At 43.4% G+C, this 26,978-nt stretch overlaps 1 protein-coding gene across 1 annotated transcript in view; it reads right to left on the bottom strand.

The window, feature by feature from the left end:
• The window catches only part of LOC144678899 (ubiquitin-conjugating enzyme E2 E2), a 404,663-nt gene that overhangs the window by 53,572 nt on the left and 324,113 nt on the right, over positions 1-26,978 (bottom strand). The window contains exon 4 of the mRNA XM_078538958.1: positions 4,514-4,646. Coding sequence (XP_078395084.1) covers positions 4,514-4,646 — 133 coding nt within the window. The remainder of the gene's footprint in view (positions 1-4,513; positions 4,647-26,978) is intronic.

The raw sequence follows: 26,978 nt of genomic DNA, 5'->3' as shown, positions 1-26,978 counted from the left end.
AAACCCAGGACATTATATGCTTTATTAGCTGCTCTCTTCACCTGTCCTGCCACCTTCAATGATCTATGCAAATATACACCCAGGTCCCTCTGCTCCTGCACCCCCTTAAGAATTTACCTCTTATTTTATATTGTCTCTCCATGTTCTTCCTACCAAAATGCATCACCTCACACTTCTCTGCATTGAACTTCATCTGCCACCTATCTGCCCACTCCGCTTTGGCCGCTTTTAGTCTCTCTTTTCAGCAACATTGTACAGTGAAAAACTCAGTGCCATTAAGAACATTTTTGATTAAGGAGCTACTTATAATCCTGCGTTAAAACCTCTTTCTTTGGAGTAATTTACAAAATGCAATTAAAATATACAAAACGTTAAAGCTGTAATTAAAATACATGAATTTGTCATTTATTATGGAACTTTGCAACATAAAATTAGACCATTGCACTGGTATTAGCTATCTGAAAGAGCCCCATTCCCTTCCTTTTTGCCAAAGTGATATATGTTTTTCTTTTCTTAAATATTTATGTACTTTCATTTTGAAATTTTGATTTTGATTTTGCTTTCACCAATGTTTCTGGTAGGGCATTCCATGTCCTAACTATCTCTACATTAAAAGAATATTCTCATAAACTCCCTACTCAAATTTTTTTGTTGTTCATCTTAAATTTATGCTCTCTATCAACAGCAACCAGTGGAAATAGCTTTTCCCTATTCACCTTATTAAAACTCTTCATAATTTTGAATACATCTGACAGATTTTCTAATGAAAAGAGCCCCAGGTTCCTTCATCTCACACCAAGCTAAAGCCACTCATTCCTGGTACTGTCTTAGTGAATCTCTTCAGTACACTATCCATTCTTCCTACATAAGGCACTAAAATTTGAACACAATATTCCAACTTTGATCTAACCAAATGTTCTTGTAGGTTTGACGTTAGCTGTTTTGCAGTCTATGCCCTGGCATTTTTTTTATTTGTTCATGGGATGTAGGCATCACTGGCTAGGCCAGCATTTATTGCCCATCCTTAATTGCCCTTGAGAAGGTGGTGGTGAGCTGCTTTCTTGAACTGCTGCAGTCCATGTGTTGTGGGAACACCCACAGTGCTGTTAGGAAGGGAGTTCCAGGATTTTGACCCAGTGATATGAAGGAACGGCGATATAATTCCAAGTCAGGATGGTTTGTGGCTTGGAGGGGAACTCAAATATGGTGGTGTTCCCATGCATCTGCTGCCCTTGTCCTTTGAGGTGGTAGAGGTCATGGGTTTGGAACATGCTGTTGAAGGAGCCTTGGTGAGTTACTGCACTGCATCTTGTAGATGGTACACACTGTTGCCACTGTGATGCCACTGCGTCGGTGGTGGAGAGAGTGAATGTTTAATGTGGTGGATGGGATGGCAATTAAGCGAGCTGCTTTGACCTGGATGGTGTCGAGCTTCTTGAGTATTGTTGGAGCTGCACACATCCAGGCAAGTGGAAAGTATTCCATCACACTCCTGACTTGTGCTTTATAGATGGTGGACAGGCTTTCGGGTCTCAGGAGGTGAGTTACTTGCTGCAAAGTTCCCAGCCTCTGACCTGCTCTTGTAGCTACAGTATTTATATGGCTGATCCAGTTCAGTTTCTGGTCAATGGCAACCCCCGCAGGATGTTGATAATGGGGTATTCAGCGGTGGTAATGCCATTGAATGTCATGGGGAAATGTTGGAGACAGTCATTGCCTGGCATCTGTGTGACGTGAATGTTATTTGCCACTTATCAGCCCAAGCCTGGATATTGTCTGGGTCTTGCTGCATATGGACACAGACCTAGGATTCCATATGCTGCATTTTTAAAGGTTTATGAAGTTTAAATATTTGCAAATTTGAACTTTGCTGTCTGTATTTTATCCTGTACCAAGTCCCACTCATCCGTTACCCCTTGCCCTCGTTGATTCATGTTGACTGATCCTCCAATGACTCAAGCTTAACAATTTCATCCCCAGTTCTCCCCTACCCCTGTAACTTCCTCCAACCCTACCACACCTCCCACCTCTACAAACATTCTCTGGAAGTCCCTCACTATACCCCTCTGCCTCTCCATTTCCATATTACCTTTAAAATCATCCATAAAACACACCTTTCACATTTACCAGGTTTTGGGTCACACCTCCTAATCTAAAATCTAAAAAGAGAAATTTCACCTTCTGTTTTTGTAATTTTCAAACAATTATATTGATTGAAAATAATAGCTTTGTGACTGCAATCTTAGGCATTTATATTAGACAAGATCTCAAAATGCTTTCAAGTGGTTCTCTAGCTGTAGAAGTATGCAGGATTGGTGGGGTTAAGTCATGTACGGCTAGGCCCATTGAGCAGTTGGAAAAACCAGAATATGTGCTCTGATTTTAACTTCAATAATGTTGGTGAAATGGGGAGGCTGCAGGGAGACTACCTAGAATCATAGAATCGTGGCATCACACAGCAGTAAAGGAGGCCATTTGGTCCATCATGCCAGACCTGCCTTTTATCCAATTAGTCCCACTCCATGGCTCTTTACTCATATCCCTGCGACTCTCTTCCCTTTCTTCACCTAGAGAGTGGTGAGCCTGTGGAATTCGTTACCACAGAAAGTAGTTGAGACCAAAGTATTGTATGCTTTCAAGAAGGAGTAGATATAGCTCTTGGAGCGAAAGGGATCAAAGGGTATGGGGAGAAAGCAGGAGCAGGCTATTGAGTTGGATGATCAGCCATGATCATAATGAATGGCGGAGCAGGCTCAAAAGGGCCGAATGGCCTACTCCTGATCCTATTTTCTATGTTTCTATGTAAGTATTTATCCAATTTGCTTTCAAAAATTACTATTAAATCTGTTTCCACCGCCCTTTTAGACAGTGCATTCAAGATCATAGTAACACTTCTGCTTTCAGCTTCTCCCATTTTACTTGGGGTCACCACAATGCTGGGTGATTACCCTTTTCCATCCCGTCCTGTCAATGACCCATTCCTCTTCTCATCCTGCTGCGTTAAAGTCTCCCGACAGCACAATCTTTCCATCTCATCTGAGGTTTCCTCTTCTCCTGCTTCCGAGCAGTCTTATCTCTATCACTCGCCTCACAACATTTCCTCTCTCTTGCAACAGAGGACCATACATTTTCAATCTCTTCTTGACTATTCCTTCAATGCTCCCACAATCTTCACTGACAGAATCCAGTTGATGTTCCTCTCTTCTTGATGTTGCCCAAGTTTCTGCACTATATAACAAAGCCAGTCACACAACTATCTTGTAGATTATTCCTTTCAGTTTCAACCATACTTTTCTATCTCACAACCAACTGTACTTCTTCCAGTTACTCCAGCCAGAGCTAATCCGTTCCTTAATTTCTATTTCCATACTATCATCTTCTCCCACCACTGACCCCTAGGTTCTTGAAACTACTCACTTTCTCCAAGTCTTCACCAATAATCTTCACACCTTCTGATCTTCTTCCCTAGGTTTAAACTGACAGTCCCTATATTGGGGGCCTTTATTAATCTTCATACCCCTGTCTTCCAATGTTTTTCTCCAGTTTTCCAGATACTCAGTCATGTTCTCATCATCTCCACCACATAGCTTACATAGAAAAGCATTGAGTAAATAAAAACTCTCATCTCACCTCTAGGTCTTTTGCCAGTTATCCCAAATCTGAATGCTGTAGTAAACCCGGCAGCAATTGGAAGCAGTTTCTCCTTATTTACTCATTTATCAAAATCCTTTATAATTTTGAACATCTCTGTTAAATTTCCTGCTAACTTTCTCTTCTCTAAAGAGAACAGTCCCAGCTTCTTTAATCTTTCCATGAAACTGAAGTCCCTCATCCTTGCTATCATTCCAGTAAATCTCTTAGCACTCTAAGGCCCTCACATCCTTTATAAGATTTGGTGCCTAGAATTGGACACAATATTCCAACGGAGGCCTAATAAGTGATTTATAGAGATTTAGCATAACTTCCTTGCTTTTTATGCCTCTATTTATAAAACAAGGATCCTGTATGCTTTTTTTTAAACAGCCTTCTCAATTTGGCCCACCAGCTTCATAGATTGACATGACAAACTCCTCCCTCACTAGAACCATACAAATGTTAGGTTTTCATTTTTCATTTTTAAGTTCAATAACCACTTTCAGCTTTTTATGAAGTTTAGACAACCTGTGCTATCTCTGTGGTTTGCCCATACTGCTTCAGCCTCCTTCTCTCCGTGCTTGTTGTTTAACAGCTTACATTTAAAGGAGTGTGAAACAGAAGTGAAGGAGGTGAGTTTGAAAGAGAAAAAGGAGAGAGAAAGAATGAAGAGTGTCTTTGGTAAAAATTTCCAGTACCAATATTCTTGGCTAGGTAGAAGCTGGTGGAAGGTTAAGTCTAAGAGAATTAGAATGGTAAGATCAGTTCAGAAACATTCTGCCATTACTTGGTTCAAAACACTTCCCATTGCCATACAGTTTACACTGTTCAGCCAAATGTTTTTTGCTTTTGATTTAATTTGCTGTTCAAGAATACGCACCTTGGGTGGCTTGAAGGGGTAGTCAGGTGAAAATGTGATATCTAAGAAGAAGACACCACCCTCATACACTGAACCTGGGGGTCCCAGGATAGTCGACCTCCATTCATAAACGTTGTCTCCTTTGGGCCCAGCACTGTAACAGAAGAAACATTTCATAAATATAAATGGGAATAAAAATTAAAGGCAATATATTACTCTGTGCGATAATCTCCAAAAATTATGCTTACAATATAAATGTATAAATTTATACCAGCAGGAGAGGATATAAAGTGGGTATAAGGAATGCTTTGAAATTAAAGTGTGCTCTCTATATAGTCAAAACTATGTTAGAGAATATCGTTGTGCTAGAACATTCTTGTCAAGCATCTGAACCTTAGTTGCCCCCCACCCATCCCACACATAAGGGTATTTAGGTTAGGTCTTATAGGGTAGCCTGTTATGGTATTTAAATTTGTTACAGAAAATTCAGACATAAAGATAAGAGCATTAAGAGATTAAATGCATGTTGATTTTTATAATAAGATTGCCTTTTGGGGTAGAGGTCAGAGTATGTTGAATTCTTTGTCTTTCAACATGCATCAGTCTCTATTTGTCAGAACTCGAAAGAGAAAAAATAAAATTTAACTACATTAAGTTGGTTAAGTACACAGAAATTTGAAACAGTACACTGATTAGAGGGAAATCGATTGTTGCCCTTAAGGACCGTAACTTCATGCAAATCTTTCTACATATCATTTCAACTGCATTGACTTTGTGTGCTGGAGGCCTTGTGACACAGTGGGTTGCATCCCTGCTCCTGAATCAGATGCTGTAGGTTCAAGTCCCACTCTAGGACTTGATGGCCATGGAAGGTATGTTCATAATGCAGCCAAGCAGGTTGATTATCAACCTGCAAATCTTTCCAGGTGGTAAGAGCGGGCGATGGAGTGGTGCCTCTCAAGCTATGGCCTCTGGCTTCAGGCTGGTGATGTGTTCCAGGAAAAACAACCTATGGAAAACAGATGTAGGCATGTGCTTTATCTGCCTCATATGTACCTAGATTTAGGAAGTCTTTGAAGTCTAATATTAGTGCCACCAATTGCTGTCATTCAGATTTAGTGCAGCTGCTGAAAAGCACAGAATAAATTGGGCAGATATGCTGAGGATGGCATTTTTTTTACTGGGCTTTCCCAGCATGAAGTGGTTATAAAAGCACTTTAGTGTGACATGAGATAAACAGCTTGTATAGTTTGTTGTAAAGCAAGTGTCCAAACTGAGGTCTGTGAACCATTTCCAGTCATTCAGCACTGGTTTTCTGGCTCATAAATATAATATAAACAATATAAACTAAAATATAAATGTGGGAGCATGTAAGAAAGGTGCGGCAATAATCATGGGTGATTTTAATATGCATATAGACTGAACTAATGAAATTGGCAAGGGTAGACTCGAGGGAGAGTTCAGAGTATATTAGAGATTGTTTCTTGGAGCAATATATTGTGGAACCAACCAGGGAGCAGGCTATTTTGGATTTGGTTTTGTGTAATGAGATGGGAGTAATTAATGATCTCAGAGTAAAGGATCCTCTAGGGAAGAGTGATCATAGCATGCTAGAATTTCAAGTTCAGTTTGAGAGCGAGAAACTTGAGTCCCACACTAGTGTTCTGGAGATAAACAAAAGTAACTTACAAAGGCACAAGGGCAGATTTGGCCCTAGTGGACTGGGCAGGAAGACTACAAGGCAGGACAGTTGATGAATAGTGGCAGATATTTAAGGAGATATTCAATTCCTCCCAAGTAAAATATATTCCAAAGAGGAAGAAAGATGGTAAGAGGGGGAAAAAGCATCCATGGCTAAGCAAGGAAGTTAAAGATAGTATAAAGGCAAAAGCTAAGGCATACCAAATTGCAAAGGTCAGTGGCAAGCTGGAAATTGGGAAACTTTTAAAGATCAACAAAGGGTTGCCAGAAAAAATAATAAAAAGAGCAAAGGTAAATTATGAAAGAAAACTAGCGCAAAATGTAAAAACCGATAGCAAAAGCTTCTACAAGTATATAAAAGGAAAGAGAGTAGTTAAAGCGAATGTTGGTCCCTTGGAGGATGAGACTGGGGAGTTAATAGTGGGGAATGCAGAAATGGCAGAGATGTTTAATCAATATTTTGCCTCAGTTTTCACGGTGGAGAACACTAATACCGCCCCAATAGTAACAGGTAGTGCAGAGGGCTCAGAGAAGGACGAGCTTAGAACAATCGCCATCACTACAGAAAAAGTACTGAGCAAACTACTGGGATTAAAGGGTGACAAGTCTCCAGGGCCTGATGGCCTACATCCCAGGGTCTTAAAGGAAGTGGCAGCAGAGATAGCGGATGCATAGGCTATAATATTCCAAAATTCCCTGGATTCTGGAAAAGTTCCAGTGGATTGGAAAAATGCTAATATAACACCCTTATTCAAAAAGAGGGGAGGCAGAAAGCAGGAAATTATAGACCAGTTAGTTTAACGTCTGTCGTTGGGAAATTGTTGGAATCCATTATCAGAGAAGTAGTAATGGGGCATTTGGAAAGTCAAAATGCAATCCATCAGAGTCAGCATGGTTTAATGTAGAGTAAATCATGTTTGACTAATTTGCTAGAGTTCTTTGAAGTCGTGACAAGCAAAGTGGATAATGGGGATCCTGTAGATGTAATATATCTGGACTTCCAGGAGGCTTTTGATAAGATGCCGCACAAAAAATTAATACACAAGATAAGATCACACGGGGTTAGGGGTAATATATTAGCTTGGATAGAGGATTGGCTAACCAACAGAAAGCAGAGAGTTGGGATAAATTGGTCTTTTTCTGGATGGCAAGGTGTAACTAGTAGTGTGCCACAGGGTTCGGTCCTTGGGCCCCAAATATTTACAATCTATATTAATGACTTGGATTCAGGGATAGAAGGTACTATAGCTAAATTTTCAGATTTGCAAAATAGGTGGGAAAGTAAGTTGCAATAAAGAAATAAGAAATTTACGAATGGATATGGACAGGTTAGGTGAATGGGCCAAAATTTGGCAGATGGAGTTTAACGTGGATAAGTGTGAGGTTATCCATTTTGGTCGCAAGAATAAAAAGGCGACATATTATTTAAATGGAGAGAAATTTCAGAATGCTTCAGTGCAGAGGGATCTGGGTTGCCTCGTGCATGAATCGCTGAAAGCTAGTATGCAGGTACAGCAGGTAATAAGGAAGGCAAATGGAATTTTGGCATTTATTGCGAAAGGAAGAGAGTATAAAAATGGTGAAGTGTTGTTGCAACTGTACAAGGCATTGGTGAGACCGCACCTGGAGTACTGTGCACAGTTTTGGTCCTCTTACTTGAGGAAGGACGTAGTTGCATTGGAGGCAGTTCAGAGGAGGTTCACTAGATTGATTCCAGAGATGCAGGGCTTGTCTTATGAGGAGAGATTGAGCAGTTTAGGCCTATACTTGCTGGAGTTTAGAATGATGAGAGGAGATCTAATTGAGGTATATAAGATGCTAAAGGGGATAGACAAAATAGATGTGAAGTGGATGTTTCCCCTTGTGGGGCATTCTAGAATGAGAGGCCATAGTTTTAGGCTAAGGGGTGGCAGATTTAAATCAGAGGTGAGGAGGAATTACTTTTCTCAAAGGGTCGTGAATCTGTGGAATTCACTAGCTCATAGTGCAGTGGATGCAGGGACGCTAAATAAATTTAAGGAGGAGATAGACAGATTTTTAATTAGTAATGAGTTGAAAGATTATGGGGAGAGGGCGGGAAATTGGAGTTGAGGCCAAAATGAGATCAGCCATGATTGCATTGAATGGCGGGGCAGGCTCGAGGGGCTGAATTGCCTACTCTTGCTCCTAGTTCTTATGTTCTTATGCTCTTATGAAATGCTGACATTTCAGTTCTATTTATACTTAAATTTCCAACGTAGCCTCCCAAGCAAATTTGTTCCCCGACCTGTGCTCCCATATTTCCCCCAGTCCATGCTCCAAATACCCAGACAGCCCAAACTCCGATCTCTCCCCACCCAATTCATGCTCCAATCTCCTACAGCCAACTCAAGTTCCGGTCTCCCTCAGTTAACACATGCACCAATCTCCTGCCACCGACACATATTTCAAACACCCCCAAATGGCTCATGCTGATACCCAGACCATGCTCTGACGTGCCAGACACCCCAACCCATATGTTGATATCTCATCTCACTTAGTAATGCTCTGATCTCCCCTGAGCTCTTCAAGACCACCATCTGATTTGTCCTGTCAAACCAATATCTCTCCATCCTCTCTACTGCCTGGCAGTGGCCCACCCGACAGCCAGTCTCTGGGCAGGATTTTCTGGCTAGGTCCCAGGTCCAGAAGTGGGAGCTGCTGCTTATGGGTGAGAATTAACTGGTGGCATGCGATCTTCCAGTGGCTGGTCAATTAAGAGTCAGCAGATGCAGGGGCCAACTGCAAAGGCAGCAGAGATGGGAAGAGAGGCGGCATGAGTTTACATCGTGGCAGAAGCTGGCAGCAAGTTTAAAGGGTTGCCAGCACTCAATACCATGGGGACTGTCAGGACATCTGCAGAAGGTAGGAAAATTGGTTGAGAAAATGGCAGAAGGGAGGTAACTGGTGGCCCATGATTTAGTGATGCTTCCCTGCCGGCTCTCTTCCAGTCTGCAAGGGCATGGCAGGTGGTCCTCTTCCCGAGGAAGGGAGGTTGAAACCGGCTTGATTGACCAAGCAAGCCTAGACAGAGGACGTCAGCAGCCATGGGGTCTCCCCCAACTCCCCCATGCCAGAACCTGGCTTCAGTGCCACAAGTGTGTCAATGATCTTATTTGGTTTTTTTAATTCATTCACGGGATGTGGGCTTCACTGGCTGGGCCAGCATTTATTGCTCACCCCTAGTTGCCCTTGAGAAGGTGGTGGTGAGCTGCCTTCTTGAACCGCTGCTATCCATGTGGTGTAGGTACACCCACAGTGCTGTTAAGAAGGGTGTTCCAGGATTTTGACCCAGCGACAGTGAAGGAACAGTGATATATTTCAAAATCAGGATGGTGAGTGACTTGGAGGGGAACTTCCAGGTGGTAGCGTTCCGATCTATCTGCTGCCCTTGTCCTTCTAGGTGGTAGTGGTCGTGAGTTTGGAAGGTGCTGTCTAAGGAGCCTTGGTGAATTCCTGCAGTGCATCTTGTAGATGGTATACACTGCTGCGACTGTGCGTCAGTGGTGGAGGGAGGGAATGTTTGTGGACGTGGTGCCAATCAAGCGGGCTGCTTTGTCATGGACAGTGTCAAGCTTCTTGAATGCTGTGGGAACTGCACTCATCCAGGCAAGTGGGGAGTATTCCATCACACTCCTGACTTATGCCTTGTAAATGGTGGACAGGCTTTGGAGAATCAGGAGGTGTGTTACTCGACGCACGATTCCTAGCCTTTGGCCTGCTCTTGTAGCCACAGTATTTATATGGCTAGTCCAGTTCAATTTCTGGTCAATGGTAACCCCCAGGATGTTGATAGTGGGGGATTCAGTGATGGTAATGCCAGTGAACATCAAGGGGTGATGGTTGGATTGTCTCTTGTTGGAGATGGTCATTGCCTGACATTTGAGTGGCGCAAATGTTACTTGCCACCTGTCAGCCCAAGCCTGGATATTGTCCAAGTCTTGCTGTATTTGGACATGGACTGTTTCAGTATCTGAGGAGTCACGAATGGTGCAGAACCCCGTGCAATCATCAGCAAACATCCCCACTTCTGACCTTATGATTGAAGGAAGGTCATTGATGAAGCAGCTGAAGATGGTTGGGCCGAGGACACTACCCTGAGGAACTCCTGCAGTGATGTCCTGGAGCTGACATGACTGACCTCTAACAACCACAACTATCTTCCTTTGTGCTAGGTATGACTCCAACCAGTGGAGAGTTTTCCCCCTGATTCCCATTGACTCCAGTTTTGTAGGGCTCCTTGATGCCACACTCGGTCAAATGCAGCCTTGATGTCAAGGACAGTCACTCTCACCTCACCTTGGGAAGGTGAGTACTCCATATCTCTTTTCCCTTGAGGCTTCCATCATGAGGTCAGCAGTGGGGATGTTCGCAATATCCCGGTTTGGGCTGAGAAGTGGCAAGTAACATTTGTGTCACACAAGTGCCAGGCAATAACCATCTCCAACAAGAGCGATCCTAACCATCGCCCCTTGACTTTCAATGACATTACCATTGCTGAATTCCCCACTCTCAGCACCCTGGGGGCTACCATTGAGCAGAAACTGGCTGGACTAGCCATATAAATATTGTGGTCAGAAGAGCAGGTCAGAATCTGGGAATCCTACGGTGAGTAACTCACTTCCTCATTCCCCAAGGCCTGTCCACATCCACAAGGCACAAGTCAGAAGCGTGATAGAATATTCTCCACTTGCCTGGATGAGTGCAGCTCCAACAACACGCAAGAAGCTTGACACCATCCAGGACAAAGCAGCCTGCTTGACTGGCACCCCTTCCACAAACATTCACTCCCTCCACCACAGATGTACAATGACAGCAGTGCTATAAGATGCTCTTTGGAAACTAGAAACTCCTTAGGCAGCACCTTCCAAACCCATGACCACTACCATCTAGAAGGACAAGGGCAGCAGATACATGCGAATACCACCATCTGGAAGTTCCTCTCCAAGAAACTCATCATCCTGACTTGGAAATATATCTCTGTTCCTTCATTGTCGCTGGGTCAAAATCCTGGAACTCCCACCCTAAATGCACTGTGGGTGTACCTATACCATGTGGACTGCAGGGGCTCAAGAAGGCAGCTTACCACCACCTTCTCAAGGACAATTAGGGGTGGACAATAAATGCTGGCCTAGCCAGCGATGTCCACATGCAATAAATGAAAGAAAAAAAAGTGGCAATGTGAGACAGTGAGTTTGGTGGAGAGAGAGTAACCACCCAGTCACTGGTAATGGGGTCAGGTAGTAGCATATCCTGTCCAAGGAATAGTTGTATCTCAATAATAGGCACCTGTCTGTAACTGCTACTCCAGCAAGATCTTCTGAAAGAGGCTACAAGCAGGAGGCATTTAATGGAGATCTTTATTAAATGGAATAAGAAATGGAACAAGAAATGCGAAGCTTCACACTTTAACACTGTCCTCAGATGTGAACCCCAAGTGCAACTCGGTGCTCTTCCTTTATGGTGCTTCTCCTCTGCTTTCAATTATGTTGGAGACAGGCTGCTGATCTTGCTGCCCTGTGGTTGGGGTGATTCATCTTATGGCTAACTGAGGTCTGGAGGACTCCAGCATGCTGAGTGTACAGGGCCCTCCTCTGTCTACTTGAATTGCTGGTGTCACTAGCAGTGGCCTAAGGAGCCTCTGTCTACACCAGCAGCGCCCAGAAAGGAGCCCCAGATACAGAGGTCAGTTACTCTGCCCTCGGGGATGGTGCAGGGGAATGATGTAACGGTGAACCATCTGAGATCCCTTCCTCCTCTTCCTCAGAGGTAGCCGGCTGTCCTCCAGTCATTAAGCTCTCTGTTCTTCTGCCCCAAGAGGCATATCAGGATGCATCATGGGATTACCCAGGCTTGGTCAAGTTGTGGATATAAGTTTAAAAGGTGTTTGCAGTAAAAAGGCAGCAAAAAGAAACTAGAAAGATTATGGCCTTCTGGCCATGCCAGGAAGTTGATGAATGATCGATGAGTTATACTATAATAAACTGATAGCTTGACCTCAGGGTCAAGGCATGCAGAATGCTAGGCACTGCAGTGAAACATCAGGATAGACAATCAAAGTACATGTTTTGGAACATGGTTTGTGCTAACAGTCAGGTCATTCCGTGATTGTTTTACAAATTCCTCTGTAACTGCGGATGTGAGCAACAGGCCATTCCCTGTATATATTGTAAACTCATTTGTAATTAAGAATTAATGAATGAGACTTACAAGATAAGAACATTGTAAGTTGATGATGAGTTATGCCAAAGATGGTATATATAACCGACAGAAACTGTGTAACTTCAAATTGTCTTTTCGAGCATTCTGAAAGAGCACGTCCCATGTGTGCACACTTGTACTAAATAAAGAACTGCTGCTGAATCTACCTATGGTCAACTCTATGTCGAGTGTCTTTTAGATACTCCACAACAATTGGCGTTGCGAGCAGGGTCTCCACCAACGACTGAGGAATTGATCAGTTGGAGTCTGGCGATCATGTGATACAGTTACGGAGATCCGAACCTAAGAGTCGGCTGGTGAGGAAGTAAAAGCTGTGTAGTCAGCTGCGAGCCGCCAGTACGCAGGTCAGAACCGTCCCTTGGCAATAGGCCGGTAGAGCTGCAGGAGGCAGGCAGATCAAAACTGCCGGAATGCAGCCCAAAGGCGAGTTACTATTAGCTGTGAGCTGCCAGTAGATAGGTCAGAACCATCCCTTGGCGATGGGCCAGATAAAGCCGCACCAAGAGACAGGTAGGTCAGAACCGTTCCTAGGTGATGGGCCAGGTAGGGCCGCACCAAGAGATAGGTAGGTCAGAACCATCCTTTGGTAACGGGCCAGATAAAGCCGCACCAAGAGACAGGTAGGTCAGAACCGTTCCTAGGTGATGGGCCAGGTAGGGCCGCACCAAGAGACAGGTAGGTCAGAACCATCCTTTGGCAACGGGCCAGATAGAGCCGCACCAAGAGACAGGTAGGTCAGAACCGTTCCTAGGTGATGGGCCAGGTAGGGCCGCACCAGGAGACAGGAATGTCAGAACTGTTCCTAGGCATTAGGCTAGGTGGAGCTGCACTAGGAGACAGGCAGGTCAGCACCACCGAAGCGCAGGCCAGAGGCGGTACCATATAACATGTCTGGGATAATTGATAATGAGTGGGGACCAGAAGGGTTGATAACTAAATTTTTAACAGATAGAAATAAGAAACTAATAGGGAAATTGAGAAAGAAAGGATGGGATCTGGAGGAGCCCCCAGCTAAACAGAATGGATGATGAGATGCTCAGGATAAGGAAGAGAAAGATAAGATTATAGTTTTCAAAAGCTACTTAGGACTCAGTAAACGCATAAAAAATCAAATTGAGGAAAAATAAAATAAAGTAAACGTGATACAGGTGCCAGGACCGAGACTTACAATCACAGTCAGTACTGACGACATTGACTGGGGAGGGCTGAGAAAAGAGGTTGCCGAATGTGATAGCCAGGACGGTGACTGGGACAGGGAGCAGCCACCGGAATATAATGTCGTGGCTCCCTCAGCTCCACCTGAGACAGAGTTAAAAGGGCCAGTGGAACACCCGAACAATAGTAAAGTATGTCCCTTTTACCCCAGTCGAGAGACAAATGATGACTAGGGATCTACATATCCCTAGATAAAACCATGCCAATACTGACTTCCAGAACAAATTTGAGGAAATAATTAATATCCACTCACTCCACCAGAGGACATACAAGTCCAAGTAAGATCTAAAGCACCCCACCAGATTTGGCAACAAATGAATAATTTAGTTACCAATGGGATGTTTATACTCAGTAGGTAGATACAATAGATTTAAGAGATTGATCAAGGAAGGTTTGGGAAATGCCCTATCCAATTGGTCAGTGGTCATAGGCGTGACACAAAACAAAGGTGAAGGTGCCTAAGAATATGGCAAAAGAAAATACACTGCCTATAAGCTAAAGGTTTCAGAAACATATGACGTTAATTTAAATTGCTGTAAGTTTCTGTTTTAAAAAAAAATCAAACTATATGAGTGTAGAATTGTGAAGCCCAGTTTGCTCTCAAAATATAAAGATAAGCCTGGAGTTTTGAAGAAGTTTGGCAGAAATCCAACTTGAACTTTTCAAAACAGATGAGTTAAAAATGAACTGCTAAAATTACATCTGAGTTGTCATTGTTAAAGAAGGGTGTTGTTTGCAAATATCAAAGATTTAAAAAAACCTCTGCGAAGCAATAGCCTGTTGACACCGGAATTCCCCGGTGTGTAGCCACAATCGATTGTGCTACCTGAAGTCAGAGAGGTAAATGCATGGCTCAAAGATTGGTGTGGGAGAAGTGGGTTCCGATTCATGGGGCATTGGCATCAGTACTGGAGAAGGAGGAAGCTGACCCATTGGGACGGGCTTCATTTGAGCCATGCTGGGACCAGTGTACTGGGGAATCGTATAACTAGGGTTGTAGATAGGACTTTAAACTAATTGGTTGGGGGGGGTGGTGGGGAGGGTTCAATTGAAGGGAAGTTTAAAAGATCATAAAAAAAACGAGAGAGCAGAGGTGCAGTGTAGTGAAGAGGCGAAAGATAATCAAGTGTGACAAGAAGGGGCAGAAAATATAAGCAGAAGAGTGCAGCAGAAATTAGAACCAGAATGAGTAATAATGGTAAAAAAGTCAAAATTGAAAGCTCTTTATCTGAATGCACATAACATTTTTAAGATAGATGAATTGATGGCACAAATAGAAATAAATGAATATAATTTGACAGCTACCACAGAGACATGGTTGCAGGGTGACCAAGACTGGAGACTCAATATTCAAGGGTGTTCAACATTCCGGAAAAATAGACATAAAGGAAAAGGAGGTTGGGTAGCTTTGTTGATAAGAGAAGATATCATTGCGGTGATGAGTAGTGATATAGGTGCAATAGATCGTGATGTGGAATCAGTTTGGGTGGAAATAAGGAATAGCAAGGGCAAGAAGCCACGGATGGGAGTCGTCTATAGGCCCTAAAGAATTGCCTCACTTTAGGACAAAGCTTAAATTGGGAAATAATGGAGACATGTAAGAAGGGCGCTACAGTAATCATGGGTGATTTTAATCTGCATATTGACTGGGCAAATCAGATTGGCAGGGGTAACATGGAAGATGAATTTGTAGAGTGCATCGCGGATTGTTTCTTAGAGTAACATGCTGCAGAACCTACCTGGGAACAGGTTACTTTAGATCTAGTAATGTTTCATGAGGTGGGATTAATAAGAGATATCATAGTTAAGGATCCTCCAGCGGGTAGCGATCACAACATGGTAGAATTTCAAATTCAGTTTGAGAGTGAGCAACTTGGGTCTCAAATCAGCATCCTCAATTTAATTAAGGATAATTACAGAGGTATGAAGAAAGAGTTGTCTAAAGCAGGCTGGGAAAATAGGCTAAGGGGACGGTCAGTTGCTGAGCAGTGGTAGACGTTTAAACAGATATTTCATAACGCTCAGCAAAAATTTATCCTGGTCAAAAAGAAGGACTCGATGAGAAGGATGAACCACCCATGGTTAACAAAGGTGGTCAAGGAGAGTATCCAATCAAAAACTAAGGCATATAAAGTGGTGAAAACTAGTGGTAGGCCAGAGGATTGGGAATGTTTTAGGAACCAGCAGCGGATGACTTAAAAGCTAATAAAGAGGGCGAAAACTGATTATGAAAGTAAATTGGCAAGAAATATAAAAATAAACAGCAGGAGCTTCTATGCGTATATTAAAAGGAGAGTGGCTAAAGTGAGCGTGGGACCTTGGAGGATGCGACTGGAGAATTGATAACGGGGAACAGGGAATGGCAGATAATTTAAACCAATATTTTGCATCGGTCTTCACGGTGGAGGACACTATAAACATCCCAAAGATATCAGATAAGCAAGGAACTAATGGGAGGGGAGATATTGTAACAGTCTCTATCACGAGGGACAAAGTATTGGACAAACTAATGGGACTAAAGGCAAACAAGTCACCAGGACCTGATGGCATGCATCCAAGGATTTTAAAGGAAGTGGCTGCAGAGATAGTGGAGGCTTTGGTCGAAATATTCCAGGACTCACTGGATTCCGGGAGGGTCCCAGCAGATTGGAAAACCGCTAATGTGACACCCCTGTTCAAGGAGGGAGGGAGACAAAAAGCAGGAAACTATAGGCCAGTCAGCCTAACATGTCATTGGGAAAATGCTAGAGTCCATTATTAAGGAAGAAATAGCAGTACATTTAGAAAAGCTTAATGCAATCAGACAGAGTCAACACGGTTTAGTGAAAGGGAAATAATGATTGACAAATTTGCTAGAGTTCTTTGAGGATATAACAAGCAGAGTTGATAAAGGGGAGCCAGTAGACGTAGTGTATTTGGATTTCCAGAAGGCATTCGACAAGGTGCCACATAAAAGATTATTGCACAAGATAGCAGCTCACAGTATTGGAGGTAATGTATTAGCATGGATTGAGGATTGGTTAACACACAGAAGACAAAGAGTCGGGATGAATGAATCTTTTTCAGGTTGGAAAGACGTAACTAATGGAGTGCCACAAGGATCAGTCCTGGGGCCTCAATTATTTACTATCTATATTAATGACTTGGAGGAGGGGGCAGAGTGTAATGTATCCAAATTTGCTGATGATACAAAAATAGGTGGGAGGGCATGTTGTGATGAGGACATGAGGAATCTGCAAGGGGATATAGATAGGTTGGGTGAGGGGGCAAAAACTAGGCAGATGGAGTTTAATGTAGGAAAGTGTGAGGTCATGCACTTTGGTAGGAAAAATCAAAAGGCAGATTATTATTTAACTGGAGAGAGACTCCAAAAAAGTGCAGCACAGAGGGATGCATGAAACACAAAAAGTTAGCATGCAGGTGCAGCAAGTAATTAAGAAGGCAAATGGAATTTTGGCCTGTATTGCTATGGGGTTGGTGTTTAAAAATAGGGAAGGCCTGTTACAACCGTACAGGGTGTTGATGAGGCTGCAACTGGAGTACTGTGTACAGTTTTGGTCCCTGTATTTAAGAAAGGATGTACTGGCGTTGGAGGCAATTCAAAAGAGATTCACTAGGCTGATTCCTGGGAAGGAGGGGTTGACTTATCAAGAACAGCTAAACAGGCTAGGCAGTTATTCATTAGCGTTTAGAAGATTGAGGGGCAATCTTACTGAAACCTAGAAGATTCTGAGGGGGCTTGACAGGGTAGATGTTGAGAAGATGTTTCCACTAGTGGGGGAATCTCGAACTAGGGGACATAGTTACACAATAAGGGGGCACTCATTTAAAACTGAGATGCATTGGAATTTCTTCTCTCAGAGGGTAGTGAATGTCTGGAATTCTCTACCCCAGAGACTTGTGGAGGCTAGATCACTGAAAGTATTTCAAGAAGAGGTCCATAGATTTTTGAAATATTGGGGAGTTGAGGGCTAAGAGTGCTGGCATGAAAGAGGAGTTTAGGCCTGGGCAGATCAGTCATGATCTTATTGAATGGCGGGGCAGGCTTGAGGGGCCAAATGGCCTACTCCTGCTCCTGTTTCTGACATTCTTATGGTCTATAAAGGTTAGCGAGCCTGTTGTGATGACTGGGGAGGTCATCCTACATACTAGGCATACATTAGTGGAACTGTTAAACACTGGTAAATTAGAGACAGTATCAGACAACAGGAGAGCTACATGGCAGGTTATCCCAAAACAAGCGTGCAACCCGGATCCTTTAGCCCCAACAAACCAGAACACAGGATCCAACAGGGACCCTGCCAGGTTTGTTCTACAAGAGCTCGAACGATGCCAGCTGTGATCAGGAGCACTTAAATATCACTGTTAACAAATGAGTATGCCTAAGACGTATCCCAGAACACTTGGGAGTAAAACAACAGCACGACAAGATGGACTCTTGGAATCCCCTGAGTAAAGGGGACAAAGAAAAAGAGACATGTCTGACCCTTCCTGACGATACACCAAATGTTAGAGATAAATGTTTTGATATTGTATGTGTACCAAGTGTAATAACTGACAGTACCACCTTAGATCCCCCATGCGTCAATCTAAAGGGCTGGAGAATGTGTCCCTGGAATGGTTGAGGGAGTTTTGGAGGGAATATGGCAGGTGGATGGTGTGCCCGAGGGCTCCTCTCACAACCACGCCCACACCATTAACCAGGTGTCAGCATCCTTACATCAGGCCTGGACACGCGGGGACCGTGTGTGCACAGCCTATGGCACATGGTTGATGGGAGAAGTCCGGCACAATCTGGCCCCACTCCACAGTGGAGATGTGTCAGACTGAATCACAGATGACACAGTACAGACCTGGGCGCCCAAAGGTGGTAATTGTGCACCCTAAGAGGTCTGACACGAGCGTACCTGACAGCCAAATACTGTGTCACCACACACTTGTGATTAGTAGGAATGGGTCTGGCCATACATAATTTGCAAGAAGGGGGATCCAAACAACTCTATGAGGTAGAAAATATCAGGGTCATAAGAGATGGTTTGGCTAAAGTACTACCACATAGCCAAATATGCAACCCAGAGCGGAGTCCCCTTTGCGAGAATCTCACTGGTTGGGTGTAGGGACAAAGGGAATAATGTTGTCTGCCCACAGCTATGTCCTCAGTGTGTAGCCCTTGTTGCTAAGTATCCATCCTTGAAGATGCGTTGTTGTATCTGGGACTGCCAAAATATGTATGCTGCATCCTGGGAACCATACACACATCTGGAAGATCAGTTTGCAGTGGTCACAGACTAGTTGGATTTAGCTGGAATGGAAGCCCTTCCTGTTGATGAAGGCTGCTGGCTGGTCTGTGGGAGCCTTAATGGCAACATGAGTGCAGCTGAGCACACCTTGCACTTGTGGAAATCCAGCTTGACTATCTGAATTGATGTGAAACATACACATTTGCTGGCCCTCATGAACAGGGCATCAGTCATCACCTTGGTGCATCGATGGACCACAGACCGCAAGATCCCACATATTTCTCCAGGACTCTCTGGGAAGATCCAGAGTTGTATAAGTTCAGCACCATGATGACCATCAGCACCCCTGGCATTGGGTGGCCCCCACCTCCCATGCATCACAGCTCATCCTCCATCTTGGAAGAGATCAGTGATGATATCCCTGGAGAGGTGCAGTCTTCCACTCAGATAGTTGAAAGTGGCTGAGTCTTGGATGGTATACCCTCTCTGGTGGTGTCCTCTTCTGTGCACAGGTGGCTGATCATTTACCTCTCTGTGTCCCTCTCCTGCATCCCCACCCTGAGGCAAGTCCTCTGCTTGGCCCTGAGGCTGCTGCTCTACCGGTGCCTGTGGCAACATCTGCCTGCCTCTCGGCTGCTCCTCCTCATTGGAGGTCCTGAAGCCTGAGTAAATGGAACCCATGGCAGGTGGCCACTCTCAGTTTCCCGGGCCTGATATTCACCGTCTTTCCCCCTTCCCCATTGAGACTATGGCGGCACACCCAGCACTGCTGGCACCTTTCCCCCCTCCTGCCTTCAATTGCCAATGCCCGCACTGCTGCGCCCTCTCTGGCATACCATGCTGTCTCTCATGATGGCTGATGGGCGGTGCTAACACTAAGTGCCTGCTTGCTGCTGCCTCCTTTTACCGGGCAGGGCCCTGAAGCTCAGAGGTTTCTGTGCAACTTCAGAATACCCAAAACTCGTAAAAATGCTGTCAGTTGGCTAAGTGTCTTAATTACCATCCCCACAGGCTTGTTTTGAGTCCAAAAGTGTTTCTATTTTATATTAAAGACTCAGGACTGAATCCTCCTTAACTGTAGCATTCAAAGACAGTGTCACATGAGCTGGGACATGTTTATGAATTTTCATGAAAATTTTTATTTAATTATTAAAACCTTCATGAAACCTCATACCGCCCATGGATGAGGTTTCATGAAAAATGCAAAGACTGCCTGGGCTCTTCGCCTGTCTGCCAACCTTAACGTTGGACAGGCAGCCCTGTCAATAGTGTTAATTGGTTTGTAAGTGGCCTTAACAGGCCTTTGACAGTTCGGTGGGCACGCAGCTGACTCCGGTGCGCGCCCGCCGAACGAAAGATCGGAATGACCCGCGGTGATGTCAGAATGCATGCCCGACATCACTGCGCGTCATTTTACGAGTTGGCATGCAGGGGCTGCCCCCACACACCAAACAGAAAATGCTGGCCTTGGAATCATTTAAAAAACATCCAGATGCTGTGGTGGGAAACTGTTGGTTCTTTCTGCTTCTGCTTTGGTTTTGTTGGCATCATAGAGTAACATCCAACATTTATACGGTTAGCACTAGTTAAACCAGACATGGCCTGCTGATATAGTAGTCCTGATAATGGAAAACTTATAAATAGAAATAATTCAGAGATAGGTCTTGAAGATTTTCAGTGATGGGGCTGTGACTATTTCCTTTGGCAGTTTGTTCCATTGTGGGATTGCCTTTGGGAAGAAAGATTATTGATACGCTGTCTTGGAAATAAATAATCTTTGTAGTGGGCATCTTTCCTTTTCTTAAAACACTTTGCCAGCAGCTAGAGGGCTGATTGCTCTGTGAGAGCCTCTTATTAAATTTAAAACATGTTTTTTGAGACACTTTTGTCCCTTTTAAGATGTCCTCCCCTTCTTGAGGGTCCACTGCAGCTCCATTGAATTTTGCTGACCAGCAGCAGTGGGCTCCCATTTGTTGTGCAGATCTCATTGTGAGCCTAGCCCATGTAATTGATATGCCCAGAGTCCCAGAGCTAGGAAATTGGATCGGGGTCATGGATGGGCCAGGGTGCAGGCAAAAGTTCTGCCCTGTCCTCCACTGGTGGCAAATGTGCCATGAGAAGATTTGACTGCTGAATTGAGGTAAATGAAAATTAGATCATTTACAAATAATTTCAATCTAGGGTGGGCATTGAATCTAAGGTGACAGGGAAATAAAAATGAATTAGAGAAAATATTTGAATATGGAGAAGAGTGGCAAATTTAATATGGACAAGTGTAAAACAGTATATAAGGGAAGAAAAACTGTGCATTATAAGTGAATAGTGTTGAAACTATTAAAGGTGAAGTTGATAGAGATCTAGCAACATTAGTGGACTCAATACTTAGCATTTCAATCACTGCAGAGAAGCAATCCAAAAAGCAACGAGAAGTTTAGAGTAAAATTTGGAGGAGGACGTGTTTAAACCTCCAGAGCTCTGGTCAGACACCAGTGATAGTTACTGAGCGCAAAGAGACATACTTAAAGATGAATTGGTGATGTAGTGACTAGGCTAGTAATCAAGAGACCCAAGCTAATGCTTTGGGTACATGGGTTCAAATCCCAACAATTAACAAAGCTGAAATATGAAGTTAGTAGCTGAAGAACCAATGCAATCAGTGAACCTTCATTGATTTACTTTTTGAAGAAAGTCTGCAAGTTTAACCTCTGATACACTGTAAAGTTGTATTTTTCTGCATGCTTGGGGTTTGGGTGTGTGTCTGTGTGAGTTAGTTGGAAGTAGGACGTAATTGTACATTTTTAATATTTTTACCTGGTGGGTTTTAGCAATCCCTTTATGGCCTGAATCTTCTGGGCAACATGCGGGGGCGGGCCCCACTTGCTGACACGTAAAATGACACATGATGACGTTGCGCGTGCGTCCGACGTCACCGCCCGTCATTCCGATCTTCAGTTCGGTGGGTGCGCACTGGAGTCGGCTGCGCACAGGCCGAACTGTCAAAGGCCTATTAAGGCCATTTTAAAACTAATTCAAATAATTAATGGAGCTGCTCGTCCAACCTTAAGGTTGGCGGGCAGGCGAAGAGCCCAGGTGGCCTTCGCATTTATCATGAAACCTCATCTACGGGTGGGATGAGGTTTCATGAAGGATTTATAAATCAAATTAATGTTTTAATAAAACTCATTGACATATCCCAGCTCATGTGTCTGAATTTCTTTTTTCTCTTTATTTAAATTTTCCATAATGAAATTAAACTCCCTGAGGCAGCTCCATGCTTCACGGAGATTTCTGTGCTCTTTCGTGCACATGCGCGAAAGACCACAGGCCCAGACTCAGCCTCCTACCCCCACCCGCACAGGGTGTGCTCAGTGCTTCCGGGTGTGCGTTACACTGGGTAGGCCTTAATTGACCTGCCCAGGTAAAATGGCTGCGCGCAGCCGATCACGGGCAGCGATCGGCTGTGCGCCCGCCTGGTCCCGCTCAGCCCCACCCGACAGGGAGAAAATTCTCCACTATAAGTTTAATTCAAGACTGCCATCTGGCTTAATTCTTACACACTCCACACAGTCAAGTACTTATTGGATTGGCAGTATAGCATCCTCTTAAAATTCAAAACCTCTACTATAACCAAACAGGGAGTGGGACAGGAGGAAAGCCAGTCTATCCCTCCTCAACTGGTTGTAACAGCGTTCAAACACTTCAGCTTACTGTAGTAGCAAAAGGATTCAGAAAGGGGGTACTTTGAGCAACACATGGGGAAAGAACACTAAATCCATTCTAGTTTTTGACCATGAAAGTGAAGACACAAATCAACCCCTGAAGCGGTAACATAGATAACTGTCAGCCATTTTAAGAGTTAAATCAATTTTATTTTTGTCCACATTATATTGTGCGCTAATACAACAACAAGTGGCCTTTACATTTTTTAGAAAGCCTCATCCATGAGGGGACATGTTTCATTAAATTTTTATTGTCTTTAATAATTTTTTCAAAAAGCACTTCAATCTCCCTGAGGCAGCTTTGTGCCTCAGGGAGATTGAAGCGCTCTTTCACGTGCATGAGTGAACTGCACGCCAGGCCCGCTCTCCCTCCTCCTACTACCTGCACAGACAAGGAGGGCCTTAATTAGCCCACCCACATGAAATCGCGGTGCGGAGCCGACCGCGGGAAGCGGTTGGCTCCCCGACCGCCCCCGCCCGTTCCTGCCGAGCCTGCCCAACGTGGGAAAAATTCAGGCCATAGACAGTTTCTTAGAACAATACGTTGTGAATCTAACCAGGGATCAGGCTATTTTGGATCTGGTAATGTGTGATGGGGCAGGTTTAATAAATGATCTCAGAGTAAAGGATCCCTGAGGAAACAGTGACCATAATATGGTAGAATTTAGCATTCAATTTGAGAGTGAGCAACTTGGGTTGGAAACAGCTGTTCTAAACTTAATTAAGGGTAATTACAATGGAATGAGGACAGAGCTGGCTGGAGTGGACTGGCAAAGCAGTTTAGCAGAAAAGTTGTTGATGAACAATGGCAGATGTTTAAGCAAATACAAATAGTTCATGACTCTCAACAAAGATATATCCCAGTGAGGAAGAAGGATTCAAGGAAGGGGATAAACCAACCATGGTTAACTAAGGAAGTTAAGGACAGAATCAAATTGAAACAAAAAACATACAATGTGGCAAAGTTTAGTGGTAAGCCAGAAGATTGGGAAAGTTTTAAAAACCAACAAAAGATGACCAAAAAAAGGGAGAAAACAAACTTTGAGGGTAAACTAGCAAGTAATATAAAAATGGACAATAGCTTCTTTAAATATATAAAAAGGAAGAGAGGGGCCAAAATGAACATAGGCCCCTTAGAGAATGAAGCTGGGGAAATAGTAATAGGGAACCAGGAAATGGCAGAGGAGTTGAATAAATACTTTGCTTCAGTCTTCAGACTATAAGATACTAATAGCATTCCAAAAATGCTAAATAATCACGGGGCAAAAGGTGGGGGGGCGTTGGAAATAAATACAATAACTATCACTAGAGAAAAAGTACTAGGGAAACTAATGGGGCTAAAGGCCAATAAGTCCCCTGGACCTGATGGGCTGCATCCTAGGATAGTAAAGGAAGTAGCTACAGAGATAGTAGATGCACTGGTAGTAATCTTCCAAGAGTTCTTAGGTTTTGGAAAAGTCCCAGAGGATTGGAGAGCGGCCAGTGTAACACCTTTATTCAAAAAGGGAGGGAGACAAAAAAACAGATAACTATAGGCCAGTTAGCTTAACAGCTGTCATTGGGAAAATGTTGGAGTCTATTAAAAAGGATGTAATAGCAGAGCATTTAGAAATACATATTCTAATCAGAGTCAGCATGGCTTCAAGAAGGGGAAATCATGCCTGACAAATCTATTAGAATTCTTTGAGGAGGGAACAAGCAGGATAGATGAAGGAAAACCAGTAGATGTAACATATTTGGATTTCCAAAAGGCGTTTGATAAGGTACCGCACATAAGGCTACTTAATAAGATAAGAGCCCATGGTGTTGGGGGTAGTATATTAGCATGGATAAGAGATTGGCTAATTAATAGAAGACAGAGAGTTGGGATAAGGGGGGCATTTTCGGGTTGGCAACCTGGAACTTGTGCAGTGCCACAGGGATCAGTGCTGGGGTCTCAATTATTTACAAAAAATATTAATGACTTGGATGAGGGAAGTGAATGTACTATCGCCAAGTTTGCAGATGCTGAGAGGTTGTCTCATTTTGTCCAAGACCAGAGGGCATAATCTCAGAGTAAGAGGGCTCCCATTCAAAACAGAGATGAGGAGGAATTTCTTCTCTCAGAGGGAAGTCAATCTGTGGAATTCTTTACCACAGAGGGCTGTAGAGGCAGGGTCGTTAAGTATATTCAAGGCTGAAATAGATTTTTAATCAGTAAGGGAATCAAAGGTTATGGGGAAAAGGCAGGGAAGTGGAGTTGAGGATTATCAGATCAGCCACGATCTCATTGAATGGCAGAGCAGACACGATGGGCTGAATGGCCTACTTATGGTATTAAGCTTGGAACTGGGACCACAAACAATGGCTTCAGTTTTCCTTATATTTAATTGGAGGAAATTTCAGCTCATCTACTACTGGATATCAGACAAGCATTCTGCTAATTTAGCGACAGTGGAGGAATCAAGAGGGATGGTGGTGACGTAGAGCTGGATGTTGTCAGCATAGAAGTGAAAACTAATATGGTACTTTTGAATGATACTGCGAAGTGGCAGCATGTAGATTAGAAGTAGAAGGGGGCCAATGATAGATCCTTGGGGTGGAGGGAGGGGTGGGGGGGGTGGTGCTGCAACAGAAGTAACAATGCTGTAGTGGAAAGGGAAGCCATTGCAAGCGAGACTCTGGCTTTAATTAGATAAGAATGGCAGCTGGCAAGAAAAGTTCCACCTAGCTGGATGATAGTGAACAAGTATTGGAGGAAGATGATGCAGTCAAACATGTCAAAGTCTGCTGACAGGCTGAGAAGAGTGAGGAAGGATCGTTTACCTTCATCACAGTCACACAGGATGTCATCTGTGACATTGATAAGAGCCATTTCAGTACTGTGGTAGGCACAGGAGCCTGATTGGAGTGATTTAAACATGGAGCTCTGGGAAATATAGGCACAAATTTGGGAGGCAACAACATGTCCAAGAAATTTGGAAAGGAAAGGGAGAAGGTAGAGGGGGACAGAAGTATGCAAGAATGGTTATGTCAAGGGCAGGTTTTTGAAAGGAGAGATGATGACGACAGATTTAAAGGACAAAGATAAAACACCTGAAGAGAGAGAACAAGACAGTGGACAAATGAGCTCGGAGAGGGCATGATGGGAGAAGGTAGAGAAACTGGAGAAAGATGTGAGATGAGAATACTTTCAATCTATACATTATCTTCTTCTTCTTGCGTTCTCTGCCCAAAGGCAGGTCTGTGGCCATTATTTGCCGAACCGCAGCAAAGTGCTGTGATTTTCTTTATGATGGATAGGGCAAAGAGGCAGGCCCTGAGTCCTACCTCAGCCAGAACTGGGATCCAACCCCGTGCTGTTGGTGTTAATCTGATCCACATGCTAGCCATCTGAGCTAACCAGCCCCCTTTACATTTTATTAGCATGCTGTCATGAAGAGATATTAATGTGTATGATGTTATTGGAAATTATTTTTAAATTAGACTTGTAGTAGGGTCTGTGTCTGTGTGTGGCTTAATTGGATTAAAGCCAGCTAGTCTGGGTTCTTTGATGTATAATAGTTTGAGATGTTAATTAGATAAACATATGTTAAAAGGTAAAGAGTACATTTGCATTTGTTGAATAAACCATTCAAAAGAAGGGAGTAAAATCTTGCACCTAGCTAGGAGACACCAAGCAATGTGTTTATACTACAAATGAAATTGGTGGAATGAAAGGACTATTGTTAGCAGAGGTGAATTTTTTTAAAAACCTAGTAATACAATTGGAAATTTACATTCAAAGGGAACACTAGGTATAAACCGAGAGGAGTTTGTGTGTGAGAGTCTGAGACATGTAAGATCTAAGCAGCCTGTAAGCCTACAACTGTGTCTGCAAAGCAGCCAAATTGCAAGGGACCTCATTTTGAATTCATAAGGTCAAACGTGCTTTGCCTGGTGTCTGTTTAAAGTCTATGGATTATTGTTGCCTTGGTGAAGATTTATCCGGGAGTGATTTGTTCTATGGTTCTATTCTGGAGGGTTATGGACTGGGTGCAGGTCAATGGGACTAGCGGAATAATATTTCAGCACAGACTAGAAGGGCCGAATGGCCTGTTTTTCTGTGCTGTAGTGTTCTATGGTTCTATGATTAGTTTGGGGATTTATTTAAAAGTTATTAAGGTAGTAATTTGTAGACATGTGCATGTGTTTAATTTCTTGTTAAATTAATAAATGTTTAATTTAGTTTATATAAAAAAACCTCTTGATGCTTGGTTTTATTTCTGAATTCAGAGCTGCATCTCAAACATACCAATTGAAAGTATAGGCTATGACAGCTGTTCAAGTTTCCCTCTGGGATTTAAACAACTCAGCCTTTACCAACTGCTGTGTCATAATACATGCATCAAA

The sequence above is a fragment of the Cetorhinus maximus genome, chromosome 3, assembly GCF_964194155.1.
Source record: "Cetorhinus maximus chromosome 3, sCetMax3.hap1.1, whole genome shotgun sequence".
Classification (NCBI taxonomy): Eukaryota; Metazoa; Chordata; class Chondrichthyes; order Lamniformes; family Cetorhinidae; genus Cetorhinus; species Cetorhinus maximus.
The sequence above is the reverse complement of the archived record's forward strand: the minus strand, read 5'-3'. Positions and strand labels throughout refer to the sequence as shown.